Source organism: Pongo abelii, chromosome 6 (genome assembly GCF_028885655.2).
Source record: "Pongo abelii isolate AG06213 chromosome 6, NHGRI_mPonAbe1-v2.0_pri, whole genome shotgun sequence".
NCBI classification, from domain to species: Eukaryota; Metazoa; Chordata; class Mammalia; order Primates; family Hominidae; genus Pongo; species Pongo abelii.
In genome coordinates, this window is record NC_071991.2 from 6,879,946 (window position 1) to 6,905,900 (window position 25,955).

General features: G+C 50.4%; 1 protein-coding gene across 2 annotated transcripts in view; it reads right to left on the bottom strand.

Moving 5' to 3' along the window:
• Nucleotides 1–25,955, bottom strand: part of DAGLB (diacylglycerol lipase beta) — a 39,718-nt gene that overhangs the window by 3,818 nt on the left and 9,945 nt on the right. Inside the window, exons 3-12 of one of the 2 annotated variants that reach the window (XM_024250020.3) lie at nt 23,780–23,951; nt 22,190–22,448; nt 20,295–20,417; nt 17,369–17,496; nt 12,898–13,024; nt 11,656–11,739; nt 8,642–8,719; nt 3,903–3,983; nt 3,689–3,816; nt 29–97 (exon numbers count right to left, since the gene is read on the bottom strand). In XM_024250020.3, coding sequence (XP_024105788.2) covers nt 29–97; nt 3,689–3,816; nt 3,903–3,983; nt 8,642–8,719; nt 11,656–11,739; nt 12,898–13,024; nt 17,369–17,496; nt 20,295–20,417; nt 22,190–22,448; nt 23,780–23,951 — 1,249 coding nt within the window. The remainder of the gene's footprint in view (nt 1–28; nt 98–3,688; nt 3,817–3,902; nt 3,984–8,641; nt 8,720–11,655; nt 11,740–12,897; nt 13,025–17,368; nt 17,497–20,294; nt 20,418–22,189; nt 22,449–23,779; nt 23,952–25,955) is intronic. The other variant, XM_024250021.3, reaches the window with a different exon arrangement.

Here is a 25,955-nt window from a genome sequence, read left to right on the forward strand (position 1 = left end):
CCCCGGGCACAGCACCAGGCAGGCTTACCTGGGAATCACATCCTTCCCCAGGACGAGCGACACGATGAAGCTCTGAGAGTATTCATGCAGAGCTTTGCTGCAATTCCAAACAGGGAGAGGATGTTAGCTTTACGACGACACTGCCCACAAGGACTTCCACGAAAGAAATCAGTAACACTGAGGGGTTATGTTCCCAGGCCTCAGCTCTGTTCTCTCTTCTCTAAAGGGAGGGGAGGGGAAACTTCAGTTACGGCAACTCACTGGCCAGATCCTACTAAAGTCACAATATGCGTTCAACAGAGACGCCCCGCAGCTAAAACCGCAAACTGGACACCAAGGCGGACCAAGCACATGGATCTGTCCTTTGGCGCAGAAACCGCACTTGGAAGACTCCATCAAAGATGCACTGGAGGCCGGGCGCGGTGGCTCACGCCTGTAATCCCAGCACTTTGGGAGGCCGAGGCAGGTAGATCACGAGGTCAGGAGATCGAAACTATCCTGGCTAACATGGTAAAACCCCGTCTCTACTAAAAATACAAAAAATTAGCTGGGCGTGGTGGCAGGCGCCTGTAGTTCCAGCTACTCAGGAGGCTGAGGTAGGAGAATGGCGTGAACCCGGGAGGCGGAGCTGGCAGTGAACTGAGATCACGCCACTGCACTCCAGCCTGGGCGACAGAGTGAGACTCCATCTCAAAAAAAAAAAAAGATGCCCCAGCAAAAATGGAGGGGCAGAGTTAACAGGCGATTCACTGCGGTGGAACCTGCACCGGCAGAGGCTGGGAGCCTCCAAACACCCATCCACAGAGCTGCCTTCAGCTCCCAACAACGAGTCACACAACAGTGCGTCCCGCACAGCTAGGAGAAGGAGGAGGGCTGTGTGTGCCGCTGCGGGGTCATCTCAGGACATGCGGTGAAAGTGAACAGCCACGACCAGAGGCAGAAGAGCAGGGAGAAGGTGCATCAACAGGAGGAGAGGAACACAGACACGCTTCCTTCCAGCCATGGACGTAATGGAAACGCCAGTCAAAACCACCACATTCTACCTCTGGGATGACAGAAAGGACTTCTTTTTTTTTTTGAGATGGAGTCTCGCTCTGTCGCCCAGGCTGGAGTGCGGTGGCGCCACATCTCCGCTCACTGCAACCTCCACCTCCCAGGTTCACGCCATTCTCCTGTCTCAGCCTCCCAAGTAGCTGGGACTACAGGCGCCCGCCACCACGCCCAGATAATTTTTTGTATTTTTAGTAGAGACGGGGTTTCACCGTGTTAGCCAGGATGGTTTCGATCTCCTGACTTGGTGATCCGCCAGCCTTGGCCTCCCAAAGTGCTGAGATTACAGGTGTGATGAGCCACCTCACCTAGCCAATTTTTTTTTTCTTTTTCTTTTGCGACAGAGTCTAGCTCTGTCACCCAGGCTGGAGTGCAGTGGCGCGATCTTGGCTCACTGCAACCTCTTCATCCTGCGTTCAGGCAATCCTACTGCCTCAGCCTCCTGGGTAGCTGGGACCACAGGCATGCGTCACCACGTACAGCTAATTTTTATAAGGAATGGGGTCTTTCTATGTTGCCCAGGCTGGTCTCAATCTCCTGGGCTCAAGTGATCCTCCTGCCTCAGCCTCCCAAAGTGCTGGGGTTACAGGTGTGACCCACCACGCCCAGCCTCCTGATCTTTAAGTATCACTATACACTACGGTTACATTTTCTCTTTGGTGTAACAAAAGCCTTTCCTACCTCTTTCCAGTGAAAAGGCCTGGAGATTATGACCAGCCCTGTGGTAATGAGAACTACCAGTGTCCCGATTTCAGTTCAGAAATACCATTTCCCGCTAAAAGGAACCAATATTCCTTGGAGAAATGGTTGATTCCAGATATGGATGACGGAAAAAAAAAAAACTTGCTCATTTGAAGCCCAAAACTTGAGAATATTCTGTTGTACCAGAAAGCAAGAAAATGAGGCCAGGCACAGTGCTCAACACCTTTAATCCTAGCACTTTGGGAGGCTGAGGCAGGAGGATCACTTGAGCCCAGGAGTTCAAGACCAGCCTGGGCAACATAGCAAGACCCTGTTCCTTAATTAGCTGGATGTGGTGGTGTGCGCCTGTGGTCCCAGCTACTTGGGAGGCTGAGGCCGGAAGATCACCTGGGCACAGGAGGCAGAGGCTACAGCGAGCCATGACAGTGCCACTGCACTCCAGCCGGGAAGACTGAGTGACACTCTGTGTCAATAAAAAAAAAACAAAGACAGCAAGAAAACAGACGACTGAAGTTTAAGTTTTAAAAAAATTAATGTCTGCCTCTGTAGACTGCTAGGCAACAATTCATTATTCTGAACACTGCTAAATCGAGGGAAAAATTTAAGCACTTATACATTCTCCTGTTTTTTCCTGTGTGAACTGTATGTCAAAGAAACCAAGTATGCGAAGAAAAGCTCTTTTTGTTCTTTACGTACTTAATTTTTAATCATCCCAAAGGGCTGGGATTACAGGCATGAGCCACCATGCCTGGACTTTATTTCATTTTAATGAAATAAAGTGGTATAATTTTCCTTTATAATCACGGCAAAAGGTTACACAGAACAGTCAGTATGCTGAATCAGCAAAAAAAAAAAAGTACTTTTCAGCCAGGCGTGGTGGCTCATGCCTGTAATCCCACCACTTTGGGAGGCCGAGGAGGGAGGATCACGAGGTCAGAAGACAGGAGATCGAGACCATCCTGGCTAACACAGTGAAACCCGTCTCTACTAAAAAAATACAAAAAATTAGCCAGGTGTGGTGGCGGGCGCCTGTAGTCCCAGCTACTGGAGAGGCTGAGACAGGAGAATCGCTTGAACCTGGGAGACGGAGGTTAGTCAGTGAGCTGAGATCACGCCATTGCACTCCAGCCTGGGCGACAAGAGCAAGGCTCCGTCTCAAAAAAAAAAAAAAAAAAGAGTAATTTTCAAACTCATAAAAATGTCTTTAAACATGTTCATTATGCATGTGTGCCTGCCCACGGCATATGCCCCCCCGAGAGGGAGTGCTCAGCACACTATGGGCTCTGGGCGATGTGCCCACCAGGCGCATGGATGTCAGCAACCGGACCCCTCTGCTGGGGCTGTGAGAATGGGGGAGGCTGTGCATGCTTGTGGGGAGGGAGGGTATGAGAAATCCCTACAACCTTCTGCTCAGTTTTGCTGTCAACCTAAAACTGCTCTAAAAAATAAAGTCTGTTTGAAAAAAGACCTTAGAATTAAATCATTTAGGAAATTACAGGTATGGTCAGATAGGTCTAAGAAAGGCTAGACAGACTTTCTTCTGTGAAATAGCGCTTCAAAACACAAACCTCATGTGGGTGTGATGGCTCATGCCTGTAATGCCTGCACTTTGGGAGGCCGAGGCGGGTGGATCACTTGAGGTCAGGAGATCAAGACCAGCCTGGCCAACATGGTGAAACCCCGCCACTACTAAAAATACAAAAATTAGCCGGCGTGGTGGTGGGCGCCTGTAGTCCCAGCAACTCGGAAGGATAAGGCAGAAGAACCACTTGAACCTGGGAGGTGGAGCTTGCAGTGAGCCGAGATCACGCCACTGAACTCCAGCCTGGGCGACAGAGCAAGACTCTGTCTCAGGAAAATAAAAGAAAAAAAAGATGAGTCTGGACCACATGACTTGTAAGTAGCAAGCTGTTAGAGCAGGAAAACAAAGGCTCACCTCCACAGCCCCCGGGGCGGGGAGAAGGCGTAGCACCTGACCTGCGGGTAGGCGGCTCTGAGCATGGTGGCCAGCAGGGCGGCCGCCCCGCCCCCGAGGCTGTGGCCCACGATGACCAGCCGGTACTCCTAGAGGACAGACAGCAGAATGAGGTGAAGGGTAAAAACAACAGCTCCAGAGAGGACAAGGAAAGAAACGTTAACTAAGATCTCACAGGAGCAATGCTGAAGGCTTGGCTCAAAATCCCGTCGTTGATGAGTCGTCGGTAAACGTATCTGGCAGCTTGAGAAATACCCTAAAAACACAGACAAAGAAGGTGGCTGTTAATCCTCAGACAAGGAAGGCCCAGCGGAGACTCAAGATGGAATGACGCTGTGCACTGATGTGTGAGTCTCTCCTGGGATCTGAGATTGCAGGATCAGCAGCCACGTCCATCGTGCACGGCTGTGCTCCTGGCACCTTGCACAGGGCCTGACATGAAGCAGGTGCCAGGTGTGATGGCGCACGCTTGTAATCCCAGCACTTTGGGAAGCCAAGGCAGGAGGATACTTGAGCCCAGGAGTTCAAGACCAGCCTGGGCAACATAGTCTCTACTAAAATAAAAATACAAGACCAGCCTGGATTCTGACTCTATTAAAAAAAAAAAAAATTAACTGGGCTTGGTGGCGAACGCCTATAGTCCAGCTACTCGGGAGGCTGAGGTGGGAGGGTCGCTTGAGCACAGGAAGTTCAGGCTGCAGTGAGTTATCATCGCACCACGGGGCAGCAGAGTGAGACCCTGTCTCAAAAAAAACAAAACAAAAAACCCAAAACAACCAAACATCTTTCCACAGATACATTTCTGTGGCTTTTTCTGTAGCTACACCATTTTGTGCTGTGTCAACATATCACAATTTACTTCAGCAAGTTCCTATGGCTGGTCAGATTTAGACTTTTTAAATAACATTTAAACATAAAGTTCTAGAGCTGGGCCAAGTGGCTCACACCTGCAATCCAAGCTATTTGGGAGGCTGAGGCAGGAGGATCACTTGAACACATGAGGTTGAGACCAGCCTGGGCCACATAGCAAGACCCCATTTCTCTAAAACAACTACAAAATCCATGAAGTTCCGAATCAAAGACACTGATAAGCATCCACTGTTCCTGCAAAGGTAAAACTAAACCATCAGAAGTGAGTTTTAGGGTGGTCAGGTTTGGCTTTAACTTCAAAAAGTAAATAAAATTTTATTTATTTATTTATGAATGAATGAATGAATGAATGACAGAGTCTTGCTCTGTTGCCCAGGCTGGAGTGCAGTGGTGCGATCTCGGCTCACTGCAACCTCTGCCTCCCGGGTTCAAGCGACTCTCTTGCCTCAGCCTCCTGAGTAACTGGGATTACAGGCATGTGCCACCACGCCCAGCTAATTTTCGTATTTTTAGTAGAGACAGGGTTTCACCATGTTGGCCAGGCTAGTCTCGAACTCCTGACCTCGTGATCCGCTCGCCTAAGCCTCCCAAAGTGCTGGGATTATAGGCGTGAACCACTGTGCCAAGAAAAATTTAAAATTTTCTAACATATACATGTGTCCTCTGAAACAGCCTTCTTGAAAATTAAGTAGGTGGCTCATGCCTGTAATCCCAGCACTTTGGGAGGCTGAGGCAGGAGGATCACTTGAGCCCAGGAGTTCAAGGTTACAGTGAACTGTGATTGTACCACTGCACTCCAGCCTGGGTGGCACAGTGATACTCTGTTTCGGAAAAATAATCATCATAAAAATAATAAATAGAAGAAAAAAAATAAAACCATTCCCTACATGCAGTTAAGCCCTCAAAAAATTTTTAAAAAAGAAAAGCTGTGCCAGGGAAGAAACGACCCTGTCAATCAAAAATATCTTCAAAATGCTTCCTCACCGTGCTCCTGTGCTGGGCTCGGAGAAAAGCGGGCCTGGCCCCTGTCCCATGCAGCTTCTATTCTAACAGGACGGGGTGGAGGAAATCCCACAGAAGATGGGAGATTGTTTTTGATCATCTCTAATGCAACTACAAGTTTCTTTTTTTGTTTTTTTTTTTTGAGACGGAGTCTCACTCTGTCGCCCAGGCTGGAGCACGGTGGCTCAATCTCGGCTTGGGGCAAGCTCCGCCTCCTGGGTCCATGCCGTTCTCCTGCCTCAGCCTCCCGAGTAGCTGGGACTACAGGCGCCTGCCACCACGCCTGGCTAATTTTTTGTATTTTTAGTAGGGACAGAGTTTCACCGTGTTAGCCAGGATGGGCTCGATCTTCTGACCTCGTGATCTGCCCGCCAAGGCCTCCCAAAGTGCTGGGATTACAGGCGTGAGCCACGGCTCCTGGCTGCAACTACAAGTTTCTAAGAATTAAATAATTCTGCAAGTAGAATGCTGAACCCAGCCATCATATAAGAAAATTCTTAAAAAGGATTCAACACTCTGTGTGCATTCAGATGGCTTTTTTTTTTTTTTTTTTTGAGACGGAGTCTCATGTTCAAGCGATTCTCCTGCCTCAGCCTCCCCAGTAGCTGGAATTACAGGCACTCACCACCACACCCGGCTAATTTTTGTATTTTCAGTAGAGATGGGGTTTTAGTGTGTTGGCCAGGCTGGTCTCAAACTCCTGACCTCAAAGTGCTGGGATTACAGGTGTGAGCCACTGCACCTGGCCCTGACAGCACTTCTTAACAAATCCCCAGATGCCCTTTCTCTCTCCTGTGATGGCGGGATGCAGTCAACTCCAGGCCACACTCACTGGGCACCTACCCTGTGGCTGGTGCCGGGCAGGCAGAGCCCAGCAGGACGTGGACTAAGCTGCTGCTGGCGAGCCTCCCCGGCGCACATCCAACAACAAACGCCAAGGCCCTTTCGGCCACACAGGTTTGGAGTCCGATTACCGTGGACAGCGTCAGAGCCAAACTCAGCGTGACTTGGCACAAATGAAGCCAAGAGCACAGGACAGGCCCTGAGCGGCAGCCTTCCCGACCCAAGGGATGAACTGTCACTAAAATATGAACCCAGCATGTGGGGGCCTCAGCTGCCAGCCAGGCCGGGGGTCCTCAGCTTGTGGTCACATAAAGCCTTTGCCTGAGCAGATCCACCCAGGCCAAGCCCCCTGGCCCCTGAGTTTCTGGGGCATCTCTGTACTAAGGCTTACAGTTCCTCCTTTCCTCACACATGCCCAGTAACAGTCAAACTGGAGTCTTTTGTGAACTGGCGTCTAAAAAAGACAGCAAAGGGCCGGGCGTGGTGTCTCATGCCTGCAATCCCAGCACTTTGGGAGACTGAGGCAAGAGGACTGCTTGAGCCCAGGAGATTCAAGACCAGTCTGGGTAACATAGCGAGACCCCATCTCTACAAAATAAAAAGTGGAAAATTAGCCAGGCATGGTGGCACACGCCTGTAATCCCAGCTACTTGGGAGGCTGAGGTGGGAAGATCACTTGAGCCTGGGAGATGGAGGCTGCAGTGAGCTATGATCGCACCACTGCACTCCAGCCTGGGTGACAGAACGAGACCCTATCTCAAAAACAAAAGCAGCAAGTTAGGGGTTACTGGTGACCTTGGCCACAGCAGTGCGAGAGAAAATTCGGGGAGGAGACAGAGGACAGATGTCTGTCTGCATCCTACAGAAATGAGGGGATGAAGATAACCTGGAAGGGTGGCGGGTACGGAGACCAGGGGAGTGGGCTCTAGGGCATGCCAGCAGGGAACACCCCTGCTTCCCTGAAAATAGGGAAAAGTGGCTCACGCCTGTAATCCTAGCAATTTGGGAGGCAGAGGTGGGTGGATCATGAGGCCAAGAGATCGAGACCATCCTGGCCAACATGGTGAAACCCCATCTCTACTAAAACTACAAAAATCAGCTGGGTGTGGTGACGTGCGCCTGTAGTCCCAGCTACTTGGGAGGCTGAGAGAGGAGAATTGCTTGAACCTGGGAGGCGGAGGTTGCAGTAAGCTGAGATGGCACCACTGCACTCCAGCCTGGACGACAGAGCAAGACTCCATCTCAAAAAAAAAAAAAAAAAAAAAGAAACAGGCCAGTGACAAAAGGACAAATCCCGTACGATTCCACTTCTGTGGGGTTCCCAGAAGAGACGACTTGTAGAGACAAAGTAGAACAGAGGTTCCCAGAGGCCGTGGAAGGGAGGAAGGGGAAGTGAGTGGTGATGGGTTCAGAGCTTGTGTTGGGGGTGCTGGGACTGGACACGGGTACACGGCACTGTGAACACGCTGGATGCCCGGAACTGCACACTAACGACCAACGAACAGTGAAACTGACCAATGTGTGTCAGGAATATCTCACCACAGTTAAAGGAAACCCCCAAAACTAGAACCCCCACCCCTCTACTCTGGGCAGGGGGCTTTCATTCCTTCGGGAGGAGCTGAGGCATAGCACAGTGAGCATGAAACTGTGAGCCTGGCACCGTGCCATCTGCCATCTGCACAGAGAACATGTGAATGACCCAGCAGAGCGCCCGCGGGGTGGGCCTGCCTCCTGAGGGCCTGGTGCGCACTCTCTGCTGCTCTGAGCTTTGATGAAGCTGTTCTTCACCATGAGAATGTACTACTTGAATTAATTCAGAGGCTGGGTGTGGTGGCTGACGCCTGTAATCCCAACACTCTGGGAGGCTGAGGCAGGAGAATTACTTGAGCCCAGGAGGTCAAGACCAGCCTGGGCAACACAGGGAGACTGCCTCTCAGAAAACACACACAGAGAGAAGGAAAAGCCACAGAGCTGGGCTCAAATGCCCAACCTGCTACTTATTCCAGTGGCCACGCGACTTCGGGCAACGCACTCGCTCTCTCTGAACAGGCTTCTCTCTCTTAGAACAAACGAAATCCCACAGCCTCCCAGGGCTGCTGTGAGAATCAGTGCAGGAGGAACGGGCAGTCCCTGGCCCGAGGCACCCATCTGCTGTGCGGTCAGCACTCACTGGGAAGACACACGAGTCCGCGCTCATACCTTGTGTGCCAGGCGGTCCTGCACCTCACACTCCACATCCAGCACCTCGCTCTCCGCTGACAGGTCCGTAAGGACATCCTGTAAAAAGGGCGTTGCAGAAGGGCCGTCAGCCTGTGTAGGCAGGGTAGGAGAATGACAGGTGGTCCCTGCTCCTGACACTTCTGTGGAGGATGGCGGGGATGGCACCGTCTCCTGGTTCAGTCCTGGGACTGAACCCTAAACTCAGGAGGGAAACCCAGCGGTGGCTCCTGAGGGCCCCCATGGCACGACCAGCTCTGGGCCAGGTGTGAAGGGTGGAGGGGACCATGGAGTGTGCCTAAGACACGCCCTGCGCCTTCCCCATCACACACACATATTCTAAGGACCCCGTGGCACAGAGCCTGTACCAGGATTCCGAACAAAGCCTGGTTCCCGTCCTCAGGAGCCCCGTAACGGGTGAAACCGTGGAGAGGAGGCGGCCCAGACTAGCGCCGCAGCAAGGGCCAGGCGGTGCCAAGTCAGAGGATGGGGCACAGCCCAGGCGCAGGGGCAGCTCCCTGGAGGAGGTGACGCCAGAGCCAGACCCGAAGGAAGAGGCTGTTGTGAAAGCAGAGAGGACAGGCGGCGTCCTCCCCACAGGGGCAGCAGGACCCGCTGGCTGAGGCCCTGGGCATGGCTCCACACCAGCCGTATCTGAAAAGGTCCACAGGAGAGTGCTGTGCTGCTGGGCTGGAGGCCCCGGCACCAGCGTCCAGGCTGCGGAGTGGGCATGGGGGAGGCTGCTGGGTAAAGCACCCAGAGCTGTGATAAGAAACACAAACTTGATGTTAAAGACAGTGGGCCCAGCCATAGAAAAGTGCAAAATCACGTCCTCTGCAGCAACGGATGCAGCTGCGGGCCATCGTCCTCAGCGAATTAACGCAGACACAGAAAAGCAAACACCGCATGGTCTGATGTGACAGTGGACACTCAACATTGGGTATTCATGGACACAAAGAGGGGACAATAGACACTGGGGCTACTAGAGGAGGGCAGGGGAAGGGCTGAAAACCTAACCACTGAGTACTATGCTCAGTACCTGGGAGATGGGATCAACAGTACCCCAAACCTCAGCATCACGCAGTATACCCAGCTACAAATCTGCACATGTACCCTCTGAATCCAAAATAAAAGTTGGAATTAAAAAAAGAAAATTTAAAGATAAATCAATAAAGGCAATGGGAAGCCACTGGAGGTTTCTGAGCATGATGGTAAGATCCGACCCGTGTTCTAGAGTGAGTCCTTGGTGGACAGGACAGTGGACAGACGCTGAGGTGAGTGGATGGCTACAGCCCAGGAGTTCGAGACCAGCCTGGGCAACATAGTGAGATCCTGTCTCTACAAAAATAGAAAAAATTAGCCAGGTGTAGTGGCACATGCCTGTAGTCCCAACTACTTGAGAGGCTGAGGCAGGAGGATCACTTGAGCCCAGGAGGTGGAGGCTGCAGTGAGCTGACTGTACCATCGTACTCCACCCTGGGCAACAGAGCAAGACCCTGTCTCAGAAACAAACAAACAATCAAACAGACTGGGGAGATGAGACTAGACAAGGACGGAGATGGGAAGCTGGAGGACTGGGGCCAGAAGTGGGGCCACGGCGCTGGAAATGGAGAGAGGACCACATAGGCTGGGGCAGGAACTTCACACACAGCAGACAGGGCGCAGAGAAACCACAGACGATGCCACTATTTCGAGATGGAGTCTCACTCTGTCGCCAGGCTGGAGTGCAATGGCACAATCTCAGCTCACTGCAACCTCCACCTCCCGGGTTCAAGCAATTCTCCTGCCTCAGCCTCCTGAGTATCTGGGATTACAGGTGCCCGCCACCATGCCTGGCTAATTTTTTTTTTTTTGAGACGGATTTTCACTCTGTCTCCAGGCTGGAGTGCAGTGGTGCAATCTTGGCTCACTGCTACCTCCGCCTCCCAGGTTCAAGTGATTCTCCTGCCTCAGCCTCCTGGTAGCTGAGACTACAGGCGCCCGCCACCACGCCTGGCTAATTTTTTGTATTTTTAGTAGAGACGGGGTTTCACCATGTTGGCCAGGATGGTCTCGATCTCCTGACCTCCTGATCCACCCGCCTCAGCCTCCCAAAGTGCTGGGATTACAGGTGCCACTGCTTCTTAAACGGGCAATGGGGGGATGATGGCAGAGCTGATGTGAACAGGGCGCCCCCGGAAGGAACAGCCCTGCGGGGAGTGTGGCTTCTCTGGTGCCTCCCGGGAGACCCACAGATGGCTCCCGAAGATACAAGTTTGGGGTCCTGGCCCTGGACTTGGGGGGCTGCCCCAGAGCCAGTCAGGAGCAGAAGAGGGCTGAGCGCACAGGCTCTGGAGTCTCAACTCATTTTCTGGGTCAGCAGAGAAGAAGGGGAAGTGAGACTGAGGAGTGGCCAGGAGGAAACCGGAATGGAGAGAAGAAAGCTTCGACAAGGAAAGCGTCGCCTGGCATCTCTAAGGGGCCCAGGAGAATGGACTGAGGAAGACAGAAGAGGGGCCACGGGCTGGGGATGGATGTAGGCAGTCCTGGCCGCACCTGGAGAAGGGCAGGCCACAAGGGCCTGTGAGGATCCAAACCCGGAGCCTGCAGCGGGGCTGGTGGCCAGGGGCGTGACTCTCGGCAGCAAGACTGACTCACTGCCACCATCTGACTCTGGTGCAGGAATTCCCCAGGAGGGCTCCCGGGTGTGGGGCCTGGCTGGGCACAGGGAAGTTAGGCAGGAAGGGGTCAAGCAGGTGCCCTCTGGGAGCTCCTGTGGCGGGGGAGCCAACCTGCTGGCCGCTCTGCTGCTGACAGTTCTCAGTGAAGACGAAACAGCTTCATCCCTTTTTGCAAAGGGAGTATTTGCCAATCCCGGGCTCACATCCTCATTTTCTGTCCTCACCATTTTCCCCTGTGTCTCATGCGGTTACTGACGGTTTTCCCCAGCCGAGCATCTGTGGGCTCCCACTCCCGCACCCCACTCCCAGGGATGGAAAGTCAGGTTCCAACGTTACCTGCAGAGACATGGTCCCCCTCACAGCGACCACAACAGACTCTTTCCTGTGATCCAGAGCCACTAAAAACGGCAGCTCGTAAACCTGCAGGAGCAAGAAACAAGCAGGGGGCCTAAACAGTGAGCACATGCACCAGCATGCAAAGTCAGAGCCCTGCAGCGTCTGTGATGACAGCCCAATTCCTGCGGCACGGAGAGGAGGGGACACCGCCTCTCCACTCATGCTCACTACACAGTGGGACCCACTCTGGCAAGGACTGGCCTTCAGAAACCACGCTGCTCTACATGAAAAAGGATCTTTGTTTTCTTAGCCTCTCTCTGACCTCCCCAGAGATTCTGATTTAACTGACCCAGGGTGCGGCCTGGACTTCAGCAGTTTTAAAAGCTCCTCAAGAGGTTCTATTGGGCAGCAAAGTGTGAGAGCCACCGATCTGCGCCAGCAGGCCTCCCGCTGCGGTGCGTATGAGAATCACCTGGAGAGACACCGAGCGACACTGAGCACACAGCACTGCAGCCACACACAGCTGGCTTTTTTTTTTTTTTTGAGATGGAGTCTTGCTCTGTCGCTTAGGCTGGAGTGCAATGGCACAATGTTGACTCACTGCAACCTCCGCCTCCCGGATTCAAGTGATTCGCCTGCCTCAGCCTCCCGACCAGCAGACTACAGGCGCACACCACCACACCCAGCTAATTTTTGTATTTTTAGTAGAGATGGGGTTTCACCATATTGGCCAGGCTAGTCTCGAACTCCTGACCTTGTGATCCACCCACCTCAGCCTCTCAAAGTGCTGGGATTACAGGTGTGAGCCACTGTGCCCGGCCCACAGCTGGCTTTTGCAGCTTCTCCCCAGGTGATGGTGACCCCCCCAGAGTGTCAGACCTGCTACACTACACTACTGATGGAGCTCACGACTCAGGACAACGATACGAACCCCAGAAGGCCATGTGGCATTAATACTGAGGGATTTCACTGCTCCTCAACAGAAGGGCGAGGTAAGAAATGCAGTGTGCTATCTCTGATGAAGACGTCTCTATCTTACGTAAAACCTGGGTTCTGAACCTGCACCAGGGCATCTGTGTGGCTTCCCCAGGGTCTGTGGCCCCTCTGAAATGGTAAACAGGACTTAGGAGTGTGTTTGTGTGTCTATGAATTATGGGAATAATAATTCATAACTTCCATCAGAATCTCTAACGGCTCCAGGACCCAAAAGAAGTGAAGAGCCGCCACCTGCAGCGTCCACACCTTGTCATGGAAGCTGACGTGGATGAAGTCCCTGTACTGCAGCCCCGTGGTGTGCAGGATGGAGCCGAAGTGACAGTTGAGCTGATCGCCTCCGACCAAGTCATAGTCTGTGGTTCTGCTTCTGCAACTAAAAAAAAGGAGGAAAAAGACGTTACTGTGCCGAACAGAGCCACTTAGCAAGGAATGTCCATCCTCACTGCCACATTTTCCCAGAGACGCGAGGACCAGAGTGGACAATTCTCAGGACTTAGCCTGGCTGACATGGAATGGCTTTTTAAAACTTAATTTATTTTATTGATTGATTGATTGATTGAGATGAAGCCTCACTCTGTCACCCAGGCTGGAGTACAGTGGCACAATCTCGGGTCACCGCAACCTCCGCCTCCCAGGTTCAAGCGATTCCCCTGCCTCAGCCTCCTGAGTAGCTGGGATTACATGCGTGCACCCCCATGCCCGGCTAGTTTTTGTATTTTCAGTAGAGACAGAGTTTCACCATGTTGGCCAGGATGGTTTTAAACTCCTGACGTCAGGTGAACTGCCCGTCTTGGCCTCCCAAAGTGCTGGGATTATAAGCGTGAGCCACTGTGCTGGGCCCGGAATGGCTTATTAAAGATAATACTTCTCTGTGTACACTTCTTGGATAGAGTTCTGACTTCTGGCATCATGTTAATGATTTCTATATTCAAAAAATTAATCAACAAGGATGGGCAAGTCCCTAAAACTGAATGCCAACAAAAGTAGGTAAACCAAACCTGTCCAAATGAACACAGCCAACTCTGTAGAAAATAAATAAGAAAAGAAGTCACACAAGTAACTTTCGAGTACTGTGCTCTACATTTAAAAAACAAAAAGAGGCCGGGCGTGGTGGCTCACGCCTGTAATCCAGAACTTTGGGAGATCGAGGCAGGTGGATCACCTGAAGCCAGGAGTTCGAGAGCAGTCTGGCCAACATGCTGAAACCCCACCTCTACTAAAAATACAAAACTCAGCCAGGTGTGGTGACAGGCACCTGTAATCCCAGCTACTCAGGACCCTGAGGCAGGAGACTCACTTGCAACTGGGAGGCAGAGGTTGCAGTGAGCTAAGATCGCGCCACTGCACTCCAGCCTAGGCGACAGAGTGAGACTCCGTCTCAAAAAAATACAATTAAATTAAATTAAAATAAATAAAAATAAAAACTAAAAAAACTACAAACAAATCGCAAACTCTGCTTAGCAGATGCCCTTTTCGTAGTGGAACTGGGTATAGCAATTCTGAAACTATTTTCTTAGTAATGAGGGACTGAGCGTGGGTAACTCACGCTGATGTTGCTGGGAGCCAGGCTTCTCTTTGCAGACATGATGTGGAAGAAGCAAAGAGAAACTCTGTGGCTTTGGACTAGAATTAAAAGATATCAGGGCCAGGGGACTGACGCCCATGATGCCGGCACTTTGGGAGGCTGAGGCGGGAGGATTGCTCAGGTGTTGGAGACCAGCCTGGGCCACAAAGCAAAACTGTCTCTAAAAAGAAATGTATTAATTTAAAACATTTTAAAAAATTATCCGGGTCTGGAAGTGCATGCCTGTAGTCCCAGCTACTTGGGAGGCTGAGGTGAGAGAACCCCGTCTCTTAAAAGACAAACAAAAAAAAGATATTAGTATAATCTCATGATCTTTAAAATAAATACATAGGCCAGGCATGGTGGCTTACACCTGTAATCCCAGGACTTTGGGAGACCAAGGCAGGAGGATCACTTGAGCCCAAGAGGTTGAGGGTACGGTGCTACAGTAAGCCGTGATGATACCACTATACTCTAGCCTGGGCAGGTCCCAAAAAGAGAAAAAGCAAAATCAGGAGATTAGGAAGTGCTCAAAACATGATGGGGTCATATGAAAAGAACATAGGAGCCAGTCTGCAGGACAAAATCTGGGACATTTTGAGCATCAAATAAACACTGTACTTACTACAAAATGAACAGTAATAATTACAACCCACTGAATAATTTAAGAATCTATAAATCCATACTGACAGTAAGATGTAGGAATAAAAAGCTCTTTTTTATAGGAGAATGACAATTAATGTAGAAGAAATTATGAATTTAGAAAAATCACAGTTTTGGCTGGGTGCGGTGGCTCATGCCTGTAATCCAACCACTTTGGGAGGCCAAGGTGGGTGGATCACCTGAGGTCAGGAGTTCAACCAGCCTGGACAACATAGCGAAAACCCGTCTCTATTAAATTACAAAAAATTAGCCGAGTATGGTGGCGCGGGCCTGTAATCCCAGCTACTCGGGAGGCTGAGGCAGGAGAATTAGTTGAACCTAGGAAATAGAGGTTGCAGTGAACGAGGATAGCGAGACTCTATCTCAAAAAAAAAAAAAAAGAAAGAAAAATCACGATTTTGCCACCATCCTGGTGATAAGTGATTCAGATAAGAATCAGTGGATGCTGTACTGCCAGATGAGAATTCAGAGAGGGACAGGACATTTATTTACTTGTTTTTTATTTTGTTTTGGTTTCTTTTTTTCTTTTTGAGACAGTCTTGCTCTGTTGCTCAGGCTGGAGTGCAGTGGCACGATCTCCATTCACTGCAACCTCCAACTCCCTGGTTCAAGCGATTCTCCTGCCTCACCCTCCCGAGTAGCTGTGATTACAGGTGTGTACAACCAAGCCCAGATAATTTCTGTATTTTTAGTAGAGACGGGGTGTGACCATGTTGGTCAGGATGGTCTTGAACTCCTGACCTCAGGTGATCCGCCTGCCTTGGCCTCCTAAAGTGCTGGGATTACAGGCATGAGCCATTGCGCCCAGTGGGATATAGACATACATATTCATTTAACTTATTTTTAAGACAGTGTCTCGCTCTGTCACCTAGGCTGGAGTGCAGTGGCACAACCCCAGCTCACTGCAACCTCAGCCTCCTGGGCTCAAGTGTTTCTCCTGCCTCAGCCTCCCAAGCACCTGGGACTACAGGTACACACTGTTACACCCAGCTAATTTTTATATTTTTAGTGAGATGGAGTTTTGCCAGGTTGCCCAGGCTGGTCTCAAACTCCTGAGCTCAAGTGATCCGCTGGCCTCGGCCTCCCAAAATGCTGGGATTACAGGTCTGAGCCACCACGCCCGGCCCGGGACAAGATATTTAAATGGTCTCAAGGCTGGCAGTCACCACCTCAGCCAAGCAATCAATGTAATATCACCAGAAATGGGACAAACTGGCATCGTGTATCCCGTGATGAGATACACTAGGAAGGATGTTTGTCATGGACCATTCCCGCCAAAAATGTAAAACGTAAATCTAATCATGGGGAAACCATCACACAAATGCAAATTGAGGGCCCTTCTACAAAATATCCGCACTGTCCTCTTCAAAACGTCAATATCATGAAAGGAAAGAATGGCTGAGAAACTTACAACTTGAAGGAGACCAAAGAGACACGGCAACTAGATGCAACCCAGCATCCTGGATTGGAGAAAAAATTGCTAAAAAGGGTATTACTGGGGCTGGGCACGGTGGCTCACACCTCGTAATCCCAGGACTCTGGGAGGCTGAGGCAGGCAGATCACTTGAGGTCAGGAGTTCGAGACCAGCCTGGTCAACGTGGGGAAACCCCGTCTTTACTAAACATACAAAAATTACCTGAGGCCGGGCCTGGTGGCTGATGCCTGTAATCCCAGCACTTTGGGAGGCTGAGGCAGGTGAACCACGAGGTCAGGAGTTCCAGATCAGCCTGGCCAACATGCCATCTCTACTAAATGCCGTCTCTACTAAAAATAGAAAATTAGCCAGGTGTGGCCAGGCGTGGTGGCTCTCGTTTGTAATCCAGCACTTTGGGAGGCCGAGGCGGGCAGATCATGAGGTCAGAAGATCGAGACCACCCTGGCTAACATGGTGAAACCCCATCTCTACTAAAAATACAAAAAATTAGCCAGGCGTGGTGGTGGGCACCTGTAGTCCCAGCTACTTGGGAGGCTGAGGCAGGAGAATGGCGTGAACCTGGGAGGCGGAGCTTGCAGTGAGCCGAGATTGTGCTACTGCACTCCAGCCTGGGTGACAGAGCGAGACTCCGTCTCAAAAAATGAAAATTAGCCAGGCATGGTGGCGGGCACCTGTAATCCCAACTACTCAGGAGGCTGAGCCAGTAGCACTGCTTGAGCCTGGGAGATGGAGGCTGCAGTGAGCTGAGATCATGCCATTGCACTCCAGCCTGGGCAGCAAGGGTGAAACTCTGTCTCAAAAAGAGAAAAATAAAATGGTTCAGGGAAAAAAAAAAATATATATATATATATATATAGAGAGAGAGAGAGAGAGAGGGAGAGAGAAAGATACAGCGCATGTGACCAGATGAGTCACAGCTGGTAACTCTAGGTAAAGGATTCATGGGAGTTCTTTGCACTGTTCTTTCAAGTTTTTGAAATATCTCAAAATAGAAAGCTTTTTTTTTTTTTTTAAGGGAAATATGGCTATGGAGGCTCAGACTGTGCCAACCCACCAGTCACCACCAATCCTGCACAGCCCCGTGAGGGGGTTTCTGTAGATGTAGAGAGGCCACCCGTAGGCTGCTGCTGCAAACTGCATGTAATGATGGCAGTTTTCTAATTCTGCATCCAGATCAGCTTCCTACAAGAGAAGGACAAAAACTACTGTTTATTAAGGCAACTCCCGACACAGAGGATCGACACACTGAGACCTGAAACCTGAACTCTAATTCCTGACTCTTCGTGCTCCTTCACTGAATAGAACTCTCAGACGCCCACAGGCAAAACTGCTCCTTCAATACGGACTGACATGGACTCATTTTTTTTTTTTTTTAGACAGAGTCTCGCTCTGTCACCAGGCTGGAGTGCAGTGGCACAATCTCAGCTCACTGCAACCTCTGCCTCCCAGGTTCAAGCAATTCCCCTGCCTCAGCCTCCCAAGTCGTTGGGACTACAGGCACCCGCCACCACCCCCGGCTAATTTTCGTATTTTTAGTAGAGACGGGGGTTTCACCATGTTGGCCAGGCTGGTCTCAAACTCCTGACCTCAGGTGATCAACCTGCCTTGGCCTCCCAAAGTGCTGGGAAGCCAGGCATGAGCCACCACGCCCGGCCTGACTCCTCATTTTATAGGAATGCAGCAAGCACGGGGGAAGTTAACAGTAAAAAACACTCCAATGACTTCTCTGGTGTCTTTGCTGAAATGAGCCAGCATTTCCTATCTAGATGTCTGAAACTAGTACATTTCCATGCCGCTGCCACACACGAACTGTCAAGAACTGAGTGGCTTAACTCGGAGCAGTGAAAATACATACCATCTATGTGCACTTTTCTTTCTCAAAAATATAACAACCTGTAGCAGGAAAACTATCACCAAGCAAAGCTGAGCTGTTTCTGCCCCCAGCCCCAGAGAAGAAAGCAAACACTCCCAGGGAGAATCGCAGTCCCCATCCCCAGGGGAATTGTTCTAATGCATAGAATTGAACAGCAAATTTCCTAAAACACAAGCCTTCAAAGACATGATGGATGTGGCCGGGTGCAGTGGCTCATGCCTGTAATCTCAGCACTTTCGGGGGCCGAAGCCAGCAAATCGCTTGAGGCCAAGAGTTCGAGAACAGCCTGGCCAACAAGGTGAAACCCCGTCTCTGCTAAAAATACAAAAATTAGCTGGGCGTGGTCATGCACGCCTGTAGTCCCAGCTACTGTGGAGGCTGAGGCAGGAGAATTGCTTGAAGTCAGGAGGTAGAGGTTGCAATGAGCCAAGATTGTGCCATTGCACTCCAGCCTGGGTGACAGAGTGACACTCTGTCTCAAAAAATAAAATAAAAAATAAAGATATGATGGATGATAAAGTGGCCAGGAATGGGTTCCCACTACCTGAATTCCAGGTGATACAAAGATGCCTCACCTGACAGGTAATGCAATGCAACCAGTGGAAGCTGCCAATCAGATTCCAACCCAGCTGCTAATGAAACTGCTGTAGGGTCCCAGGCTTAGTACCTGGGTGACAAAATAATCTGTACAACAAACCTTCATGACATGAGTTTCCCTGTGTAACAACCTGGCTCATATACCCCCGAACCTAAAATAAAAGTTAAAAAACTGAAAAATAGGCCCAGTGTGGTGGCTCATGCCTGTGATCCCAGCACTCTGGGAAGCCGAGGCAGGCAGATTACCTGAGGTCATGAGTTTGCCTGACCAGCCTGGCCAACATGGCAAAACCCCATCTCTACTAAAAATACAAAAAATTAGCTGAGTGTGATGGCACGCGCCTGTAATCCCAGCTACTCCGGAGGCTGAGGCAGGAGAATCACTTGAACCAGGGAGGTGGAGGTTGAGGTGAACCAATTGTGTCATTGTACTCTAGCCTGAGCAACAAGAGCAAAACTCCGTCTCAAAAAAGAAAAAGAAAAAAAGGGGAGGGGAGGCTGGGCGCCGTGGCTCACGCCTGTAATCCCAGCACTTTGGGAGGCTGAGGTGGGCAGATCATGAGGTCAGGAGATCGAGACCATCCTGGCTAACACGGTGAAACCCCATCTCTACTAAAAATAAGAAAAAAAATTAGCCAGGCATGGTGGCGGGTGCCTGTAGTCCCAGCTACTCGGGAGGCTGAGGCAGGAGAATGGTGCGAATCCGGGAGGCAGAACTTGCAGTGAGCCGAGATTGTGCCACTGCACTCCAGCCTGGGTGACAGAGCAAGACTGTCTTTAAAAAAAAAAAAAAAAAAAAAAAAGGTGAGGGAGGGGACGGGAGAGGAGGGGAGGGAAGGGGAGGAGAGGGGAGAGGAGGGGGGGTGAGGGCAGAGGAGGGGGGGTGAGGGCAGGGGAGGGGAGGGGAAGGGGTGGGGAGAGGAGGAGGAAGGGGTGGGGAGGGGAGGGGAAGGGGGAAGGGGGAAGGAGTGGGGAAGGGGGAAGGAGTGGGGAGGGGAGGGGAAGGGGGAAGGAGTGGGGAGGGGATGGGAAGGGGGAAGGGGTGGGGAGGGGATGGGAAGGGGGAAGGGGTGGGGAGGGGAGGGGAAGGGGTGGGGAGAGGAGGAGGAAGGGGTGGGGAGGGGAAGGGGTGGGGAGAGGAGGAGGAAGGGGTGGGGAGGGGAAGCGGGAAGGGGTGGGGAGGGGAGGGGAAGCGGGGAGGGGAGGGGAAGCGGGAAGGGGTGGGGAGGGGAGGGGAAGCGGGAAGGGGTGGGGAGGGGAGGGGAAGCGGGAAGGGGTGGGGAGGGGAGGGGAAGGGGGAAGGGGTGGGGAGGGGAGGGGAAGGGGGAAGGGGTGGGAAGAGAAGGGAAGGGGAGGGGGGAAGGGGTGGGGAGGGGAGGGGAGGGGGTGGGGAGGAGAAAGGGGAAGGAAGGAAGGGAGGAGGAAATTGCTATAGGTTAGCTGTATGATTCTGAAGACCCACCAAAAGGTTTAAGTGTCAGAACTGGACACTCCATGAAGCCAGGCTCACCTGGGAGCTCCCTGGGGCATGGCTGACCACCTGGGCAGGCTCTTGGTTGTTCCTGATATTGTCCTGTTGCTGATGAAGCAGGGCGAGGCCCGCCGCAATGTCGCTGGGCACCAGATCTGTGTCCTGGGTGGGAAACCACAATGGCCTGTCATAAAACCCAGCAGGCACCGCCCCCGGGTTCCCTAAAATCCGGTCTTCTATAGTTCATAGGCATTCACGCACACACAGACATTTCTAGACACAGAGGTATGTTAAAAAGCCTGCTCCTGGCAGGAGTGCTTCTCTATGTGACCTGAATATGTTTTCAAATCCTGCCCTCAGACAAGTCCACTGGAGAATATGAAAATGCTATTCATCTGTCTTAAAATTTCACTTCAAGTGACTCAGCTATTTTTAATCTACTTCAAATATTTTGTAAAGTGGAGAAATCAATGGATAAATTGTCCATTTTTGTAGCAATGCACCATTTTAGCCCACGTTTATACTCTCATTTCTCAAGATGCTGGGAAGGTTTTGTTGAAACACAGTGGATGGTAGAGATTTGGTATGGCAAGCCTCAAAAAGGACCCCAAGCTAGGAAAGCAACAGACAGTGAGTCTTCTTGGGCCTGACGTGTCCTTTTTCTCCAGGAAATGGAGGAGTTAGGAATTATCACCTCCGGGTACTTGTAGCCCGTAAGAATGGACAATATACTGCCAGGTGCAGTGGCTCACGCCTGTAATCCCAGCACTTTGGGAGGCCGAGGTGGGCGGATCACCTGAGGTCAGAAGTCCGAGACCAGCCTGGCCAACATGGTGAAACCCCGTCTCTACTATAAATACAAAAATTAGCTAGGCGTGGTGGCAGGTGCCTGTCATCCCAGCTATTGTAGTACTCTAGCTACTCAGTAGGCTGAGGCAGGAGAATCTCTTGAACACAGGAGGTGGAGGTTGCAGCCAAGATTGCGCCACTGCACTCCAGTCTAGGTGACAAAATGAGACCTTGTCTCAAAAAAAAAAAAAAAAGGGATAATATACAGGCGACTCGGCCACTGAGCCATCAGTTCTGCCTATGATGTAGATTACGACATCCTCTAGAAATAACCAGCTTCTCTTCTTCCCTCTTCCAAATATCTTAAGACTAGGTTGAAGCACTCCTTTAAGTTATTTAGGGGACACGCTTCCCTCTTCTCTCTACGGAGGCTGCTGCTATGGCTTGGTGTCAGGCTCCAGGACCTGCCCTGAATGGTGCCAAGTCGGACAGCACAGAGGTGGGAAGAGAGGCTGGCAGGCGTGCAGGATAAGCAGAGAACTCTTCCTCCCTTACCTCGTCTCAGTACGGAATGTAACAGCATTTAGCAGAGAATGTCATATAAAAAGATGACACGCTGCATGTGAAAAAAAACAAGCATTTTCAAATTGCGGAAGAACTCGCTCTAGAATGATGCTCCCTTCTGTGCTGCAATCATCTATTCAAACTGTCTTCCAAAAGTAGCATCGTCGATCATTTCCATCATGATACAAAGTGGTAAGAAGTCACTCACTATCTGATTCCAACCTCGATTCATGCCACTGCCTGTGCTTGGTATCTGCTCAATAGCAGGTGCAAATTATTCTCAAAGTGTACAGCGTCTGTTAAGTGGTTCCTTACAGGCTAATCCAGCATTTTGACAGGGTAGTGAATGGGTGTCAATACGAAGACATGTCCTACTGGGGCACAGGGTCTGAGAAGGTGTGGCTCTTGCAGTTAACTGCTCCCTGGAGGGCTCATCACAGACAGAGGGTCTCCCGCCACCCCCCACAAACCCAAAGACGCCAGGTTCTCAAACACTGTTTTATGGGAACAGAGGGACCGGCTCCATCAGAAGCATTTACTGAAACAGAAGAAAGAGACCAAACCAGATCCCCTCGGCTTACTGAAAAGTAGGTTGAGAAAAGCTCTGCCGTACTCGAAAAAGCAACCCGTGTATGGTCGTCTTTCCCAATGCAACAGCACAAGAGCTTGATTCTGGTTTCCCACACGCTGGTAGCTGCTGTCTTGAGGCCATTAAGTAACTGGCTTGAATCACGACTATCCAGGTGGCTGGGGCCGGCAGAGGAATATGGAGCCATTTTCCCCCCAAGAGGGTCAAAGACAATGATAATGGAAACCACAGTGGCAGCAATGATGATCCAACTGCAAGACAGAGAGAGGAAAAGGCTCGGTGACTGCGGGCCCCAGCCCACACGCAGGTGTCTGGGGTCCCTCCTCCAGGTTCAGTTTCTGAGTCTCTACCACGGAGGGTTCTGTTACCGAGGAAGATGCAGCTCTCCTGGAACCTGCCCGAGGCAAGCAACTTTCTTCTAGAAAGTTCCTTATGAGGCTGGGCGTGGTGGCTCACACCTGTAATCCCAGCACTTTGGGAGGCCGAGGCTGGCAGATCACGAGGTCAGGAGATCGAGATCAGCCTGGCCAACATGGTGAAACCCCGTCTCTACTAAAAACACAAAAATCAGCTGGGTGTGGTGGCGCGTGCCTGTAGTCCCAGCTTCTCAGGAGGCTGAGGCAGGAGAATCACTTGAACCAGAGTCCGAGATTGCAGTGAGCTGAGGAGGCGCCACTGCACGCCAGCCTGGCGACAGAGGGAGACTCCGTCTCAAAGAAAAAAAAAAAAGTTCCTTATGAATCAATGGTTAACCCAGGCCCTGCCCTAACAGTGAAGGCCACAGAAGGCACAGGGAGGTGTCCGCTGGGCAGAGCTGCAGCCTGGGCCCGGAAGCAGCGGGCACTTCTTCTCCATATGGCCCTGGGACCATGACATACGCCCTTCCCCTTCAGTGCCTCAGGGCTCTTCTCATGAAGGTATCACAGGGTACTCTGACAGGCCTTTCATCTATATGTTTAAATATTTCCACACTGCAAGACGCTGGATTCAGGAGCACACGCCACCGGGAAGATGCCCCTCCCGAAGGGACTCTGCTGCCCCCTGGCGGTGTGACTCGAGAAACGCAGCAACAGCCCGGGTCTGATTCCTTATTTAGAACAGAGGGTGTTAAGGGGGCGGGACTGGATCATCTCTAAGATTTTTAGCCTAGAAAACACGAAAACCTTATCGTTCTAGAATATTATTCTCTGTCCCACTTCTGGACACCGTATCTATTTTCATACCTTTAGTTTTAGTTTTTGCCCTGGTTCTGGTCTTTGGTTTTCTTCCGAATTCTTATAAAAGAAGGGTTAGGAATAAGAGACTTAAGAAAAAAAGAAAAAAAAAAAAAGAGAGAAGAGAATGTAGAAAATAAAGAACTGGTAAGGAAAGAAATCTACATCAATACATGCATAGCGAAAGATGAGTTGTATTTCATGGATAACCAGTGCCTCTAAATTTTCATGAGTTACGCAGAAACTAACTCCAATTTCTAACTATTTCAGGAAGTCCGAGGGACGCCGGACTCTATGTCATGTTACAAGGGTTTGTTCACCTATGCCTCAAATCCACTGAAACTCAAAGAGAAGAAGGGAGATGTCACCTGACCACGACGGTTGCGATGATGCCGTTTACAACTGTCCTGTCGCACTGAACACCATCTGCTACCCAGGCGGCCCCCAGAGAGGCCCAGACCATCTCTGGAAAAAAGAGCGCCAGGCGGATGTAAAGCAGCTTAGACATAGACTTCCGCGGTCCAGGGTTACAAATTGTTCCTGAAATACAAAAAACGTTCCGACTGCTCAGTTGCTTCCTCAGAGATGAAGAGCTTCCTTTTTGCAAAAATACAGTTTTTGCAGAGCATACATTTGTCCTGTGCACACACCCGCCTCCTGACTTTTTCTACTTGTAATTGGTAATCAGCACCTAAGTCAGAGAGCAAGTGAGAAAATGAGGATGGGAAACGTGACAAAAAGTCCTGGGCTCTTTTTTAAGATTTACCAGGGATTAAAAACACTTCTGGGTTCTCACTGGGGTGACAATATAATCATGGCCCAAACTGGTATACTTCTGAGAGGAAAAAAGGGGACTATTAATAATTATGCTGGGGCCAGGCGCAGTGGCTCACACCTGTACTCCCAGCACTTTGGGAGCAGGCCAAGGCAGGTAGATCACCTGAGGTCAGGAGTTCGAGACCAGCCTGGCCAACATGGTGAAACCTCATCTCTACTAAAAATAAAAACATTAGCGAGGCGTGGTGGCGAGCATCTGTAATCCTAGCTACTTTCGAGGGAGGTTGAGACAGGAGAATCGCTTGAACCCGGGAGGCGGAGGTTGCAGTGAGCTGAGATTGCACCACTGCACTCTAGCCTGGGCGACAGAGCAAGACTCTGTCTCAAAAAAAAAAAAATAAGAATAATAATAGTAATAATTATGCTGGGACAACAGGCACAAAACAGAACTGTCCCAGGCAAACAAGGATATATGGTCACCCAAGTTCTAACAGCCAGAAAAATAAGCTCCACACCCCTTTGAGACCTATATTGTTCTAGACACCATCCTAAGACACTTTATGCGCATAGTTCTTTAATCCCCACAATGACTGGGTTAGTCATTATCTCATTTTACGTATGAGCAAGCAAACTGAAGCTCAGAGAGCGTAATAGCTACTTTTTTGGAGACAGGGTCTCACTCTCTTGCCCAGGCTGGAGTGTGGCAGCACAATCACGACTCACTGCAGCCTCAACCTCTCAGGCTCAAGTGATCCACCCACCTCAGCCTCTCGGGTAGCTGGGACTACAGGTGCACACCACCATGCTGAAATAGGCCTAATAGTCCCATAGACAGTTGTTTTTTTGTGGGAGTTTTTTGGTTGATTGTTGTTTTTGTTTTTTTAGATGGAGTCTCACTCTGTCGCCCAGGCTGGAGTGCAGTAGTGTGATCTCAGCTTACCACAACCTCCGCCTCCCAGGTTCAAGCGATTCTCCTGCCTCAGCCTCCCTAGTAGCTGGGATTAGAGGCATTACACCTGGCTAATTTTTGTATTTTTAGTAGAGACTGGGTTTCACCATGTTGGCCAGGCTGGTCTTGAACTCCCGACCTCAAGTGATCTGCCCGCCTTCGCCTCACAAAGTGCTGGGATTACAGGCATGAGCCACAGCACCCTGCCAGGAAATAGCTTTTGAATTCAAAAAATTATCTTCTGTTAGAATGACTTAAATAGTTACATTTAAAAATATTAGGCACTAACATAAAGAAGGATGAGTTCATGTCCTTTGTAGGGACATGGATGAAGCTGGAAACCATCATTCTGAGCAAACTATCACAAGGACAGAAAACCAAACACCGCCATGTTCTCACTCATAGGTGGGAACCAAACAATGAGAACACTTGGACACAAGGTGGGGAACATCACACACCGGGGCCTGTCGTGGGGTGGGGAAGGAGGGAGGGATAGCATTAGGAGATATACCTAATGTAAATGACGATTAACGGGTACAGCACACCAACATGGCACATATACACATATGTAACAAACCTGCACGTTGTGCACATGTACCCTAAAACTTAAAGTATAATAATAATTTTAAAAATGCAAAAATAAATAAACAAATAAAATATTAGGCACTAACAGCCTCATTTTTGGCACAAAGACAAAATTTTATAAGCTAAATAATTGTAACACTAACCTCTCTGAGGGGGAAAGAGTGCAGGTATGTAAAAAAACAAACAAACAAACAAAAAAAAACACAGTCCTATATTTGGAGCTTGTTATAACA